General features: G+C 49.0%; 1 protein-coding gene across 5 annotated transcripts in view; it reads left to right on the top strand.

Annotated features, from left to right (window-relative positions):
- Positions 1-8,526, top strand: part of ZBTB44 (zinc finger and BTB domain containing 44) — a 36,568-nt gene extending 28,042 nt beyond the window's left edge. For 4 of the 5 annotated variants that reach the window (XM_068160040.1, XM_068160042.1, XM_068160041.1 and 1 more), the window contains one exon: positions 388-8,526. In XM_068160040.1, the coding sequence (XP_068016141.1) occupies positions 388-670 (283 nt within the window). In that variant the 3' untranslated portion in view covers positions 671-8,526. The remainder of the gene's footprint in view (positions 1-387) is intronic. The other variant, XM_068160043.1, reaches the window with a different exon arrangement.
- Positions 8,527-16,441: the final 7,915 nt, after the last annotated feature.

The raw sequence follows: 16,441 nt of genomic DNA, 5'->3' as shown, positions 1-16,441 counted from the left end.
GCCAAAAGGAGATCCAACAGCTATGATGTCCTGCTTTTTATACCCTAGCTGGGCAGGGAGGGGGGAGTAGAACAGACTCAGCTTTCCCAGGGGAAATGCCCTGCAGGGGGAGGGTAAAGTACCCTCAAGCCCTCCCCCCTGCTTGCTTTGTTTTGTTTTCAGAAAAGGGCGTTAAGCCACCACACAGTCCTAGGTGATGAGCTTCAGGGCCACGTGGAATGAGTCTCTCTGTGCATGGCGGGGGGGTTGGAACTAGATGATCCGTGTGGTCCCTTCCAACCCTGAATGAAACTATGAAACTATAATACAGTTTGTGTGATGAAACTGCTGTCACTGATGCTTGTGTGAGAAATGACATTTCTCTTCTGTCCTTTGCCCCTCTTCTAGTGACTTCCTAGTACCGGACTACTTAAACCAGGAACAAGAAGAGACCCTCGGGCAGTATGAGCTAGGGGAGCATGGCTTTGAGAGCAACTCTTCTGTCCAAATGCCTGTCATTTCACAGGTGTCGTCAACTCAGAATTGTGAAAGCACTTTCCCCTTGGGGTCTCTGGGTGGGTTGGCAGAGAAGGAAGAAGATGTGCCAGAGCAGCCAAAGACTAACACCGCTGCCGAGGCGGCCGCAGGTGACCCTCCCAAAACGGAGCTGTCGTCTATCACTATCGAATAATCCGTGGGTTTGGTTGCATTGATCATTTTTAATGGGGGATGGGGATGGGGGTGGGGGGGTTTGTTTTGTTTTTTTTTCTGTTCTTTGGAAAGTGCCTGTGTTTGGTCCTGTACATTTTAATTTAAGGTTTTTTTTATTATTATTATTATTAACAAAAAAACAACAACAAAAAGAGGAAAAAAAAAACAACAAAAGAACAAACCTGAAAGCGGGGAGGAATTTCTTTTTTTGTGTTTTGCCCTTCTCACTTTGTCAGCTAAGGCTTTAAAGAGGAAACTGCAACAGATGTTAGGTTATTTTTTCTGTGACTGAATGCTCAAACTTCTGTGAAAATGTTGAAGACTGAATGCACAAAACCCCCCACCAAGATCTCGTCAGGACGTCGCGGAAGCTGCGATGGCGCTTCTGGAGAAGGACAGCCGACGTAGCTCTCTGCTGCTGCTTCTTCTTCGTCTTCTTCTTCTTCTTCCACAGTTAAAGCAGCTCAAGGGGTGGTTTGTTGTTTTTTTTCCTTCTCTTGCTTCTGCAGCCCCCTCTGGTTAAGGGAAAGGAATCAGAGGGAACCTCTTGGGAAAGGACAAAACAAAAGGAGGTGTTTGGGAATCGGTGTCGAACGGTTTCGAACGGGTTTGAGTGGATGCTTTAATCTTCTGCATATAAAAATACCCCCCTCTACCCTCCCTTCTCCTCTCTCCCTCCCCCCAGAAAAAAGACACTGTGTGCCTGTTGGTTTGCAAAGTGCTTACTGTCACCCTTTGCTTGGAAGTGGTAAGCATGTGTGGAATGAGCAGCCACACTGTGTTTGAAAAACACGTTGTCCCTTTTCATCTCGGATGAATCCATTTGGACAGCCCAAGTGAGGGCAAGCCAGGTACTCCTCGATCTTATGTTCCAGTCCTGTTCAGCAGATAGCGTTGTCTAGGTTTGCCCATCTGAGGTCCCAAATTTGCCCTTCTAAGATGTCAGATTTGATCATCTCTGATTCCAGATTTACTCTTTTTGAGGTTCCAGGTTTGCCTTTCTAAGCTTCCAGATTTGCCCATCTCTGGCTGCAGCTTTGCCCTTCTGAGCTCCTGGATTTGCCCTTCTAAGAGTCAACATTTGACCATCTAAAGTTCCAGATTTACCCTTGTGAGGTTCCACATTTGCCCTTCTGAGATTCCAGGCTTGGCCTTCTCAGGTTTCAGATTTGCCCTTCTAAGGTTCCAGGTTTTACCATTTATGGTTCCAGATTTGCCCTTCTAAGGTTCCAGGTTTGGCCTTCTAAGGTTCTGGGTTTGGCCTTCTAAGGTTCTGGGTTTGGCCTTCTAAGGTTCCAGGTTTGGCCTTCTAAGGTTCCAGGTTTGGCCTTCTAAGGTTCCGGGTTTGGCCTTCTAAGGTTCTGGGTTTGGCCTTCTAAGGTTCTGGGTTTGGCCTTCTAAGGTTCCAGGTTTGGCCTTGTAAGGTTCCAGGTTTGGCCTTTTAAGGTTTCAGATTTGCCCTTCTAAGGTTCCAGATTTTACCATTTAAGATTCCAAATTTGCCCTCCTAAGGTTCCAGGTTTGCCTTTCTGAAGTTCCAGGTTTCCCTTCCTGAAGTTCCAGGTTTGCCCACCTAAGGTTAGGTGTGGAAATACCACAGTCAGGAAGAGTCTACTGGCACATAGTGAATTGAGGATACATCTCCATGCAAGCCTGGCAGATATCTCATGGCTTTGTCTTTCTCTAGGTGGAAAACCATGGAATAAAAGGCAGGTTTTCCCCAGCTGAAGTTCATGGCCACATCCTTTGCAGCTCTGGTCACTTCCCCTCTCATCTCTCCTGCATTTCCCCCAATCTCTAGAGGCAGTTTACAGCTGGACAGAAAGGAACACTTGTCTGCATCATTGCACTTGGGGGTTGGTCTGTTTGTTTGTTTCTACACATCTGAGATTTTTATTAGCCTGGTTTGGACAAAACAAGCAATTTATTGTCCTCAGAGGCCAACTTTCTAACCCACCAGGGGGTTGTTTACCCAAAAAAAAAAAAGCCTATAGAGCAATGATGAATTGTTCCTGTTTCCACACATTTTCAGTCCTTGCCAACTCACTTTATTAAAGGCTCCACACACACACACACAGAGTTCAAGTAAGCAATAAATGAGAAGAGTTGCAATTTCAGTTTTCCATATTTAGAGGGGATAAAAAAAAAGGGGGGAAAAAAAAAGCTGCAAATTGAGGGTGTGGGATTTTTACTCTTTGGTTTTTGAGCCTTGTCTTGTGGAGGCTGTTTGGGCTATGGAAGCCTGAGTCAGGAAATCCACGAGGAGGTTTGGGAGTCTTTTCCTTTCTTGCTTCTGAAGTTAACTCAGTGTTTGGTGCCAGATGCTTATGGCACACTGAGTGAGTAGGTACTACACCCAACTTAGTATTCCTAAGGCATGATGCACTCCCTTAGTTTTGAATCTTGCTGGTTTCAGATCATTGTTTTCTGTCCAGATTTACTTTATGCAGACATGAGGAGGAAATGAAACCAACAGAGAGAGAGGTTGCTGCTGAAGAAACAGAAGACAAAAGTTGTATTCTCTTGCAAGATCAATTTGTATTCAGTTAGCTTAGGCAGCTCTGATGCTCTCTAGGTCTTGAGTTGCTTCTATTAATAACCAACTCTGTAAGGAGGGGGGGGGGGGGAAAAAGAGTTTACTGCCCTCTGGAAAGAGCTTGGAGGGTTTCAGTGACTTGCTCAGTTTTTCTCTGCTGTGTTTTAGGTGAGACCCACACAGTTCTGTAGAGTGAGAACAGTTGGGATTTAAGTCCTTTCCAAATTCCTGGAATGAAGTTTCTCCACCAGATCCAAAATGGTGTTCTAGAAACATGCTGCAAAGAAGTTCTCTGCTGCAATTCACTCTTGTATGTCTACCTTTGTAAGTCTTTCTTAAAAGGGCTTGAAGGAGAAGTTCTCTTTTTGGGGTGCTGTACTGGGAGTTACAGTCCAGTGCCTGTTGATGGGCTGCATTTAAAGACCAGTTCTCTTCCACTTCTGGTTTCTGCATCTGAGAAACCAGAGGGACAGGACAATACCTTTTGCTGGCTTTCATCCTGAATTACAGAGCTGTGACACTGAACTCAAATGGATTATTGTCCTCTTCTTTTTTGCTGTTGTTTCTGTTCTGAGAAGTGTTAGCCCACGTTGCAGGTATGTGAGGATCCTTTGTGATTCAGGAGCACATTTCCAGAGGGTCCAGATGTGATAATCAAAGGTGGTCAGGAGTAGATAGAGATAATCTGTTAGAATCTGATCATTTTTCACCCATTGGATATTTTCCTAACCAGTGTATCAGTGAGCTGTGCAGAGACAGAAGAGCTCTATCTGGATATTGTATTTTAAGAGCTAAAATCCTTTGTCAGAGGGCAAACTGCTTCCTGAGCAGCAAAGAGGAGGGGGTGAAAAAAAAGAAGTTGAAAAGCCTTGGTAGCTCTTAAGCTTTTTCTTCCTTGAAGGGTAGCACTAATGGTTAACAGCTTGGTACAAGGCAACACATGGGTTTAGTGCTCATTGCACTGATCTCTGTGCAACCCTGTAATCTCTCTGCAGCATCTTAATGTAGTTCTCACTTTTCCATCTAACTCAGCTGCAGGAACAATGGAGCTCGTGGAGGATTTGGTTGCTTTGTTTGTTTTAGGGTTGGGTTTACTCCTTTGTTTTCCTGTTTGTGATGGTTTCTTGTCAATGTCTCTTTCCTCTGTAGGAGTAAGCACAGATTAAATTACAAACACCATTTTAATTTCTCCTCCCTCATTTAGTGGAAGTGGTTAGTTCTTTGAAGTGCTGGTGTTCTTCACAGGAGAGATGCAAAAACATAGGACATCCTCAACAGTCTGTGTTGCTGGTATGCTTAGATTCCAAATTGAGTGAGATAGATACCTAGCTAAGCTAGAGGAAACCTGCCTTAAACTACACTTGGGATTAAACCTAAAGCATCAGTTTCTTTCAAGACATCAGAGAGGTTTGAACTCTGGACTGCATTTTCTTCTTGCCCTCTTTTGTTTATTTTTTTCCCCCCACTTATCTTTATCTCCTTTCCCCCCCAGGCCCCATCATTTGCCATGCATTTCTATTTCTGTTTGACTGGGGTCACAGAATAATTGAGGTTGGAAGGGTCTCTGGAGCTGACCTTGTTCAACCCCCGTGCTCAAAGTAAGAGAGCAGGTTGCTCAGTCCATCCTGATTTTTAATACCCAAATAGGTGGAGACTCTTCCAGCAGGGAAATCTGTCCCAGTCTTTGGCCATCCTCACCACATAGAAGTTTTTAGTATGCTGAGATGGGCTTTCTGGTGTTTCAGTTCCTGCCCCCTGCAGGAAGGGCTGGCTCCATCTTTGCCCCCTTCTGTCCCATAGCTTTACACGTCAGGGAGACCACCCTGAGCCTTCTCCAGACAAATCAGCCCCATCACTTTCAGCCTGTGACACAGATGCTGTCATCCCTTCATCATCTTTGCAGCTCTTGGGAGTTGTTTTGGAATTTCTTCCAAGTAGCTACACACACACACAACCCACTGCAGCGGCTTCTGTCCGTGGGTAGACTCCAAAGCCACTCACAGGGTGATTTATGTCTCGCTTTAGCATCTCCTCCTCCCATGTGGCACCACTCTTTGCACTCAGTGGAAAAACCTTTCCTCCCCCATTTCTTTTGCAAGCAGAGTGCCTTCACTACCACAGAACCAGCAAGGTTCTGCCACATGCCAGGCTTCTCGGGGGGTCTGTGCAGGGTCTTTGCTCCTTGTGTAGAGCAGAACGTCTGATGGGAACGACGGGAGAGGAAGGGAGAGAGGGGTTTTCTTCCCTGATTTATGTGGTGTTTTGGGAGAAGGGGGGTGGGGGGAATCAAAAGCTTTCTGTTCCCCCACAAAGAGTGGATGAAAAAAGAAGGGAGTTTTTAACTGTGAGAGAGATTTGGCCAGGTCATGAGGGTCTGTTTTATTTCTGGATGCAGACACATAGCACAACTTCCCTGGAAATCCATGGGGATTGCCCACACGTGGAGCAGACAAAGCTCCCCACCAGGAGCTGTTCTTAAACACCACATGGGAAAAAGAAAGAAAGAAAAAGATGTGTGTTCCTGATGATTTCTCTGTCTTACTCCAGTTTGAGTTCAGTTGTCAGGCTCACAGATACTGTGGTCAAGTCTCTCATACTGAGAGATTAGTAGACTAGGTTATTGCAAAGGGTTCTGGGTTCAGGTGTATCTTGAGTCTAAAAGGTGTGAATTTAAACTTTGTAAAGAAAAAGTAATAGCTGCCAATGCAGTCAGATATATTTTATAAGACTATGATGATCCCTATATGTCCCTTAAGGGATGAAATGTTACTGTTTTTAAGCTATGGTTTAAAAGTTTTTATATGAGGGCTTCAGTTGCTTCTTGGTCGCTGGGCTTTTCCCCTCCAGCCCCCAGGATGTGAGAGCACTGAGACTATTGCTGGTCTCTCTCTTGAGAGGAACCATGAAGCATTTTATATGCAAATAGAAGGGGAGCTTTGTGCGCCCTGCAGGGATGGAGCAGGTGCAGGCCTTGGGAGCACCCGGTGCTCCTGCATCCCCTGCCACTTCCACGCCCACCAGAGTATGGAAAGTAGCTAATTTTCATTCCAATCGATTCAGTTCGAGTTTTGCTCACCAGGTGGAACCCAGTTTTGGAGGGTTCTCATCTCCAGTTATGGACATAATCTAAAACTCCATAGCATCTTGCTGACAGCTAAGAGGGTTCAAGGCCAGGTGGTGCCTCAGCCCCATCAGAGGTCCCTAGGAAATAAGAGTCAGTTCCAAGCATTTGTGGACATGTACCATAGAAGAGCACCCAAATGGGAATGGTTTGGAATGCAGCAGTGCTTACTGCTCTGGGTTCTTGTTCGCTCGCTGTGTGCCAGCACAGCGAGCCAGTGCCCGCCCAGGTCCCAGCTACAAATCTGGGTGCACTCCAAAGAGCTGAATGAGTTTTGCGGTGCTGCCCAGCCCAGTGTGGCAACTCTTACCTACAGTCTTCCTGAGGGTTGCTGAAGTCCCCAGAGGAGTGATTTTGTTCGACCATCCGTTTAGCTGATGCATGCTTTCGATATCCTGCCCTACAACCAGCTTCTTGGACAGCTTCTTTGCCCCGTTCCTTGCAGTGCCTTCGCTCTGGGTGCTGCCCCTATGGTGGAAACCCCCCCTCCCACCCCCTGCAAAAGGGCCAAGAGCAAGCTGAGAGGAAAACAAGCAAACAGAAATGTGAATCAAATGATTGTTGGGCTTCTTTGTGCAGTTTTAGTAGCAGTGAATCCCCCTGAACTGTGCCAGTCTCCAAGGTCACCAGCCGTCTATTCCAGCCCCTCATCTCATCCACACACACACACACACAGAGCTTCTCTTGTTGCTGCTGGCCCCACAGCTCGCTTTACCTTGGCATGTTTGTCGACCCTAACACGATTGGGGTTGAGGTTTGTTTGGGGTGGGGGGTTTATTGTGTTGTTGTTTTGGGTTGGGGGGTTTTGTTGGGAGGTTGGTTTGTCTGTTGCTTTGGTTTGGTTTAGTTGTTGGGTTGGTTTAGTTGTTGGGTTGATTTGTCTGTTGGTTTGTCTGTTGGGTTGGTTTAGTTGTTGGGTTGGGTTGGTTTGTCTGCTGGGTTGGTTTGTCTGTTGCTTTGGTTTGGTTTAGTTGTTGGGTTGGTTTGTCTGTTGGTTTGGTTTAGTTGTTGGTTTGGGTTGGTTTGTCTGCTGGGTTGGTTTGGTTTAGTTGTTGGGTTGGTTTGTCTGCTGCTTTGGTTTGTCTGCTGCTTTGGTTTGTCTGCTGGGTTGGTTTGTCTGCTGCTTTGGTTTGGTTTAGTTGTTGGGTTGGTCTGTTGGGTTGGGTTGGTCTGTTGGGTTGGTTTGTCTGTTGGGTTGGTTTGGTTTAGTTATTGGGTTGGTTTGTCTGTTGGGTTGGTTTGTCTGTTGGGTTGGTTTGTCTGTTGGGTTGGTTTGGTTTAGTTGTTGGGTTGGTTTGTCTGCTGGGTTGGTTTGTCTGTTGGGTTGGTTTGTCTGTTGCTTTGGTTTGTCTGTTGCTTTGGTTTGGTTTAGTTGTTGGGTTGGTTTGTTGGGTTGCTTTGGTTTAATTGTTGCTTTGGTTTGTCTGTTGCTTTGGTTTGGTTTAGTTGTTGGGTTGGTTTGTTGGGTTGCTTTGGTTTAATTGTTGCTTTGGTTTGTCTGTTGCTTTGGTTTTTGGTGGGGGGGAGGGTTTAATGTATCCAATGTTTAAAAGCTACACTTCACAGTGGGGTTTTTTTCTCCCTATAACAACTCTCCTGGCTATTAGGTATTTTTCAGGACCCATAGTTCTTGGTGGCTATTTCTCTCTCTCTCTATCTCTATATATATATATATATCTATATTTTTTGTGACTTTTTTCTGTTTGTAAACTCCAAGTGCCCGTTTCAACAACCATTTTTAGAGGTTTCCTTGTACTCAATGTGAATTCTCCTCCTTGGGTTCTCTCGACTCTGTTCTGAGCCTGTAGTGTTTGCTTTTTTGGTGATCAATCTGTGTCCTGTATATAATTCTGTATAGTTACATTGTATTGACCTACTAGCTTGTTTGATATAAGACAGGAAAACCAGAACAAAACAAAAGAAGTTATGTATTGGGTACCTTTTTTTTTTGCTAGCCTGGTTGTTTAATCTTTAAAAAAAAAAAGCTCTAAAATACACTTAAAAAGGCAAAAAAAAACAACTCTCCAAACTGGTCCCATGAATAGGTCAAAATGAAAGGGGGGGGGGGGAATAAAGAAGAGGGAAAAAGAAAACACAAAAGCAACCTAGTTTTGAGTGTCTTTGGATAGAAACATGAAGCTAAGATTTTTTCATTAAAATATTAATGTTTTATGGAGGATATCTGTGCTTGGTGTGGTTCTTAGCAGAGCAAAGCTGACATTTCCCACTGCTCTAAAAACCATTTCCATAAGATCATAGGATCACAGGATCAGGCAGGGTTGGAAGGGACCACAAGGATCAGCTAGTTCCAACCCCCCTGCCATGGCCAGGGACACCCCACACTAGATCAGCCTGGCCAGAGCCTCAGCCAGCCTGGGCTTAAACACCTCCAGGGCTGGGGCCCCAACCACCTCCCTGCACAACCCATTCCAGGGCTTCACCACTCTCATGGGGAAGAACTTCCTCCTCACCTCCAGCCTCAATCTCCCCACCTCCAGCTTCATTCCATTCTCCCTAGTCCTATCACTCCCTGAGATCCTGAGCAGTCCCTCCCCAGCCTTCCTGTAGCCCCCTTCAGATCCTGGAAGGCCACAATGAGGTCACCTGGGAGCCTTCTCTTCTCCAGACTGCACAGCCCCAACTCCTTCAGTCTGTCCTCATAGGAGAGGTGCTCCAGCCCTCTGCTCATCCTCCTGGCCCTGCTCTGGACACCTTCCAGCACCTCCACATCCCTCTTGTAATAGGGGCTCCAGAACTGGAGGCAGTACTCCAGGTGGGGTCTCAGCAGAGCTGAGCAGAGGGGGAGAATCACCTCCCTTGCCCTGCTGGCCACACTTCTCCTGATGCAGCCCAGGATCTGGTTGGCTTTCTGGGCTGCAAGTGCACACTGAGAGCTCCTGGTGAGCTTCTCCTCCCCCAGCACCCCCAAGGCTCTCTCCTCAGGGCTGCTTTCCAGCCAGTCCCTGCCCAGCCTGCATTTGTGCCTGGGATTGCCTCCACCCAGCTGCAGGACCCTGCCCTTGGTCTTGTTGAACCTCCTGAGGTTGGCCTGTGCCCACCTCTCCAGCCTGTCCAGGTCCCTCTGGATGGATCCCTTCCCTCCAGCTGTCTGCTGCACCACACAGCTTGGTGTCATCAGCAAACCTGCTGAGGCTGCACTCAATGCCACTGTCCATGGCACCCACAGAGATGTTGAACAAGCCTGGTCCCTGGACTGATCCCTGAGGGACTCTGCTTGTCCCTGGCCTCCACTGGGACATGGAGCCATTGACAGCCACTCTTTGAGTGCGGCCATCAAGCCAGTTCCTTATCCATCTAGTGGTCACCCATCACACCCATGTGTCACCAGCCTGGAGCCCAGGATGTGGTGCGGGACAGTGTCGAAGGCTTTGCTCAGCTCCAGGTAAATGACAGCAGTTGCTCGCCCCTCAGCTATTGATGTTGTCACCTGCTCATAGAAGGCTACCAGGTTGGTCAGGCAGGATTTGCCCTTGGCAAAGCCATGCTGACTGTTCCAAATCACCTCTTCACTATTCTTCTGAGCCAGTAGTGCCTCCAGGAGGATCTGCTCCATGATCTTTCCAGGCACAGAGGTGAGACTGACTTGAGCCAGAGCAGGCTGTTGTCTTCTAGGCCAAAAGAGCAGCTTTGGCCCTTCTCTTCCGAGGTGCAGCCCTCCAGAGCTAAGTTCTCGCCAGCTTGTTGCTTTGTAGCTGCTCTCCGAGCAGTGGAGTGGGAGGAGAAGTCGACCATGGCTGGAGCTGTCACTGGGAGGAGGTGAGTTTAAAAGGAGGGAAGTGGAGTGGGGCTAGAGGAGGCCATGAAGATGGTCAGAGGGCTGGAGAACCTCCCCTGTGGGGACAGGCTGGGAGAGTTGGGGCTGTTCAGCCTGGAGAAGGCTCTGGGGAGGTCTTAGAGCAGCCTCTCAGTACCTGAAGGGGCTACAGCAGAGCTGGGGAGGGACTTTGGACAAGGGCTGGGAGTGACAGGATGAGGGGCACGGGATTGAAGCTTGAAGAGGGGAGATGGGGACTGGAGATTAGGAAGAAATTCTTTAGCGTGAGGGTGGGGAGCCACTGGAACAGGCTGCCCAGGAAGGTTGGGATGCTCCCTCTCTGGAGGTGTTCAAGGCCAGGTTGGATGAGGCCTTGAGCAAGCTGGGCTGGTGGGAGGTGTCCCTGCCCATGGCAGGGGGGTTGGGACTGGATGAGCTTTAAGACCCTTTTTAAACCCAAACCGTTCTCTGAATCTCTGGTGAGGGCTTTGGAGGGCATGAAGGTGGAGGTGCAAAGGCTTTGTCTCAGCCTCCCATAAAAGCAAGAACTGTGTTTCTTTGAAGACAGGCAGAGCCTGTTAGGAGCAGGCAGTGATGCTGAGCAGACCAGCACAAACCCAAAGCCTCTCTGCCTGCATCTGAACATCGTAAAGCTCAGACAGGACTGCTGAAGCCCTTACCTTTGATGGATGGTGAGGTCCAGCCTTGGAACTCGAGCAGACTTCTGCAAAGCACAACCATATGTTAGCATGAAAAGTCTTTTAACATCCTTTACAAAGCAAGTGCTGCACTACTGGAGTCCTTCTGTGGCTTCCTTCTGGCGTTTCAGCATTCCACTCCTGTCAGGGATGAAGCACTGTTTCTGCTGTACAGAGGAGAGCAGCTGAAATGAGGTTGAACTCATAGCTACCAAGAGTAGTAGAGCAGGGAAAGGTTCCTGAATGTCTTGGGGAAAATGAAGCTGCTAAAGGAGACCTGGGTTGTGGATAACCCCAGGCAGTGCTACAGGCTGGGGTCAGAGTGGCTGGAGAGCGGCCAGGCAGAGAGGGACCTGGGGGTGCTGGTTGATGGTAGGCTGAACATGAGCCTGCAGTGTGCCCAGGCAGCCAAGAGGGCCAATGGCATCCTGGCCTGCATCAGGAACAGTGTGGCCAGCAGGAGCAGGGAGGTCATTCTGCCCCTGTGCTCAGCACTGGTTAGGCCACACCTTGAGTCCTGTGTCCAGTTCTGGGTCCCTCAGTTTAGGAAGGAGGTTGACTTGCTGGAAGGTGTCCAGAGAAGGGCAAGAAAGTTGGTGAGGGGTCTGGAACACAGCCCTGTGAGGAGAGGCTGAGGGAGCTGGGGCTGCTTAGCCTGGAGAGGAGGAGACTCAGGGGAGACCTTATTGCTCTCTACAACTACCTGGAGGGAGGTTGTAAACAGGCAGAGGTTGATCTCTTCTCCCAGGCACCCAGCACCAGAACAAGAGGACACAGTCTCAAGCTGTGCCAGGGGAGGTTTAGGTTGGATGTTAGGAAGAAGTTCTTCACAGAGAGAGTGATTGCCCATTGGAATGGGCTGCCTGGGGAGGTGGTGGAGTCACCATCACTGGAGGTGTTCAGGAGGAGACTTGACAGGGTGCTTGGTGCCATGGGTTAGTTGTTTAGGTGGTGTTGGATTGGTTGAAGGGTTGGACACAATGATCTCGAAGGTCTCTTCCAACCTGGTCTATTCTATATTCTATAAAGAGCCTTTCACAAGCTGCTCCTGCAGGCTGCATCTCCAGGGTGCTGAGTGCAACTCTGTCATCACCATTCCTGGAGCAGAGGTTGCTGTGAGCAAGCAGAGCAGGGGCAAGTGTGGACACTTCAGAGCTCAGAGATAGGAGTTTCAGGCCTCATCTGGGGCTGCTGTTCACACTTTCTGCACGGGAGGCCAGCACCCTGGAACAGCAGATTAGTATTTCCTGATAATGGCCTTGATTTTTCCTGGTTGCCTTTCAGAGCTCCTTTAGAAATGAGCCACAGGCACCCAGAGTGGCAAATGTCTGTTTAAAAACCATTCCAAAGGCTTGAGCTAACTGCTGCTGATCGTGCCTTGCCTTTGCCTCAGTCACAAGGCCCCGGGGTGAAGATTAGAGAGCAGCTCCTGGGGCATCTATTTGTGTGTCTCCCTTGAACCTTTACCTCTGGTGGTGAAATCTGAGCTCCTCTGTCCGCATTTTGAGGTTAGGGAAGCTGCTTTTGCTCAGCTGTATGTGAAATGGTGTGGCTGTGCCACTGTCCCAGACTCCTGGACGCCACCCCACGTCTCAAACACGAGCCCTTGGCTTTCTGTGGGAGTATCTTTGGGAATGCATCTGGCTGAGCTGCATTCCCAGTCTGCCATCAAGCTGCAAGCTCAAGCCCTGTGTTTTGTAATGCTCCCATCACTTGGAAGGTAACAGTTTTTCCTCACCCAGCACTGCCTGTTCCCCTCCACATGCACGCAGGCAGGCTCCATGTGCTCACTCAGAAGGAATTTTCAGCAGTGACCATAAAAAACAACATGGACTGACCAACTCTTGCCTTGCTGCTTCCCTCAGGAGCAGCTGGGTCTGGTGGCTTCCTCTTGGTTCATTCCCATGAAGATGGTCATGGGGTTGGAGCATCTTGGCTATGGGGACAGGCTGAGAGAGCTGAGGCTGTTCAGCCTGGAGAAGTGAAGGCTCCAAGGAATGGAATGGAATGGAATTAGAAGTAGAATAGAATTAACCAGGTTGGAAGAGACCTTTGAGATCATCAAGTCCAACCTATCACCCAACACCATCTGATCAGCTAAACCATGGCACCAAGTGCCACATCCAATCCCTTCTTGGACACCTCCAGGGATGGGGACTCCACCACCTCCCTGGGCAGCACATCCCAATGGCTAACAACTCTCTCTGGGACGAACTTTCTCCTCATCTCCAGCCTGAACTTCCCCTGGTGCAGCTTGAGACTGTGTCCTCTTGTTCTGGTGTTGGGTGCCTGGGAGAAGAGACCAACCCCCACCTGGCTACAACCTCCCTTCAGGGAGTTGTAGAGAGCAAGAAGGTCTCCCCTGAGCCTCCTCTTCTCCAGGCTAAGCAACCCCAGCTCCCTCAGCCTCTCCTCACAGGGCTGTGCTCCAGACCCCTCCCCAACTTTGTTGCCTTTCTCTGGACACCTTCCAGCAAGTCAACATCTTTCCTAAGCTGAGGGGAGACCTTAGAGCAGCCTTCCAGTACCTGAAGGGGGCTATGGCAGAGCTGGGGAGAGACTCTTGCCAGGGTCTGGGAGTGATAGGACAAGAAGGAATAGATTGAAGCTTGAGGAGGGGAGATTTAAACTGGTGAGTAGGAAGAAATTCTTTCCAGTGAGGGTGGGGAGACACTGGAACAGGTTGCCCAGGGAAGTTGTGGATGTCCCCTCCCTGGAGGTGTTCAAGGCCAGCTTGGATGAGGCCTTGAGCAACCTGGGCTGGTGGGAGGTGTCCCTGCCAACGGCAAGGGGTTGGAACCAACCCAAACCATTCTATGAATCTATGGCAGGAGCAAGGAAACCATGATGTGGTTATGGGCTGGTGGAGGGGGTGGCTCTCAATTCCAGGATCATTTTTCTCTGAGTGAAGGCATTGTGACACACACACAGAAGGAGAGAGGATCCCTCAGGGTTGGAGTGTGCATCACTGAAGGATACCAGGCTGTGGAGGAGCAAGGTGAATTACAGTCCCAGTCCACTGAGGCATTTGAAGGGTCTGCCTTTCCAGAACAGTGTTTAAATCTCTCCTGAAGAGCTTATCCACTTGGTGATCTCTCCTGCCTCGGCAGGGTGTATTTTACAGCCTGTGTATTGAGGGGGGGGGTGCACAGAACTGCTTTTAGAAGAGTTCCCTGTCCACAAACAGAGCTCTGCGCCGGGTGAGACACAACAGGCGAGAGAAGACACCGAGGCGCGGGGGCTAACAGGCAACAGAGCTCAGCAAAGCAAAACATTTCTGCAGGGTAGGGCTTCAGCTTCCCCACAATTTCAGGGAGGAAAAAATAACCCAAAAAAAAAAAAAAGACCCAACCAAACCCAACAATTCCTAACAAATTCCTTTTTACATAACTGCAGGGTCGCAGCCGTCAGCCTCAGCGCTGACGTGACAGCAATTACAAGCAGGAGTTATGCAACAGCCTCCTTGATTGAATTGAAATTAATACAGAGGGAAGAGGGGGAAAAAAAAACCAGGAGCCAAACAGAAAGAAATGGCTTTGGGTTGGCTTCTCCTGTTTGGAATACATAAAAAAAAAACCCCACCCTGCTGAGCCTCCTTTTTCCTCTCTTCTGGAGGTTTGGAGTGGAAGCGTGGCGAAGGCAGCGCTGCAAAGGGTGAGGAACAAGCAGGGAATGGGTTGGGTTGGAAGGGACCCCCTCTGCCATGGGCAGGGACACCTCCCACCAGCCCAGCTTGCTCAAGGCCTCATCTAAGCTGGCTTTGAACACCTCCATGGATCCACAGTGCATCCACAGCCTCCCTTGAATCATAGAATCATAGGATCAATAAGGTTGGAAAAGACCTCAGAGATCAAGTCCAACCTGTCACCAAACACCTCATGACTACTAAACCATGGCACCAAGTGCCACATCCAATCCCTTCTTGAACACCTCCAGGGATGGGGACTCCACCACCTCCCTGGGCAGCACATTCCAATGGCCAACAACTCTCTCTGGGAAGAACTTTCTCCTCACCTCCAGCCTAAACTTCCCCTGGCACAGCTTGAGACTGTGTCCTCTTGTTCTGGTGCTGCTTGCCTGGGAGAAGAGACCAACCCCCACCTGGCTACAACCTCCCTTCAGGTAGTTATAGACAGCAATAAGGTCTCCCCTGAGTCTCCTCTTCTCTCCTCTTCTGGTGTTGATTGCCCTTCCAACCCTAACAATTCTATGATTCTAAGCCCAGCTGCTCTTAGGTTTAGTTTTCTGCCTTCCCCCCTGGGCCACCCTCACTGGAAAGAATTTCTTCCTAGTCTCCAGTGTGAATCTGCCCTCCTCAACAGAAGAGAAGGCTTCAGGGGGAGCTTAGAGCAGCCTTCCAGTATTTGAAGGTGACTTCAGGGGGAGCTTAGAGCAGCCTTCCAGTATATGAAGGGGGCTACAGGAGAGCAGGAGAGGAACTGCTTAAAAAGGCATGTAGTGAGAGGGCCATGGGTGATGGCTTCAAAGTGGAAGAAGCTGGGTTTAGAACAGAAATGATCAGGAAATTTTCCCCCATGAGGGTGGTGAGGCCTTCGTCCTCCTGGTACCACCCTTTAAGTACTGGTCCCTGGTGATAAGGTCTCCCCTAAGCCTTCTTAAGCCCAGCTCTCTGGGCTTTCCTTCATAGCTGCCTGCTCAGCTGTGATGGATTGGTGCTGGATTCCCTGGTTTGCCACCAGCAGACATTGGACAAGTGGCTCCAGCCCCAGCAGCCTTCTTGTTGAGGGGTAGAAGCTGATCCTGCCTTAGCTGTGGAGTTTCCTGAGGCATTCTCATTTACACTTGGCTTTCCTGGGCCAGTAACTCAGTGTTGTGTGTTACCCTAGGCTGCTGTTAGGTGACTTGATGATCTTTGAGGTCTTTTCCAACCTTATTGATTGATTCTATGGCATGAAGAGTGGGGTGTGTGCAGCCATCTCATTGTCCTCGCTTGCCTTCCCTGCTTCCTTCCATCTCTGGCTGTGGATTCTGAAGGAGCAAGGGATAAAGGCAAAGCTCACATGGCCTCTGACATCTCTCCAAGCCAGAAATAAAGTGCTGGGAGGTTAAATTTTATGTTTTACTTAGCCTTCCCCTCTGGAGACATGAAAAGAATTACAGGAGCTTGATCTATAGCGTGGCTAGGCAGCTGTGATGGGTGCTTTATTAAAGTCTCCAGTAATCAGGCTAACACAAACCAGAACCTTTCCCTGTAGCTTTATAACCCTTTAAAAAGTGATGGATGTTTTGCAGGAGGAGTTGGGGGAGGGAGGGAAGCAGTAGGTGAGGTCAAACTGCACAATGTGATAACCAGGACAATTAATAGCACTTAATGGGAACTAGCAAGCTCTTGGCTCCTCAAATATGAGAGAGTTCATAATCCAGAGCAGATTGCCTTACAAGCATGGCTCTCATCAAGAGAGTGGCTACAGAGGCCTCAGGACAACAAAGCTGCTCCATGGAGATGAAGCTTTTTGCTGCCTGTGGTGTTCTGAGTAGTGTTTTGCTACTGTTTTGCCCCTCTTTGTCTCAGTGCAGAGGAGCAGTGCAGCTCTGGGGGGAGGGAGCTGGGTTCCTTTCTTTGCAGAGCTGGCAGCTGGGCTCTGGTGGCATCGCTGCCT

The sequence above is a fragment of the Melanerpes formicivorus genome, unplaced genomic scaffold, assembly GCF_026170545.1.
Source record: "Melanerpes formicivorus ecotype bairdi unplaced genomic scaffold, bMelFor1.0.p_v2 SCAF_47, whole genome shotgun sequence".
Lineage (NCBI taxonomy): Eukaryota > Metazoa > Chordata > Aves > Piciformes > Picidae > Melanerpes > Melanerpes formicivorus.
Note: the sequence above shows the minus strand (reverse complement) of the source record. Positions and strands in the feature narration are given on the sequence as shown.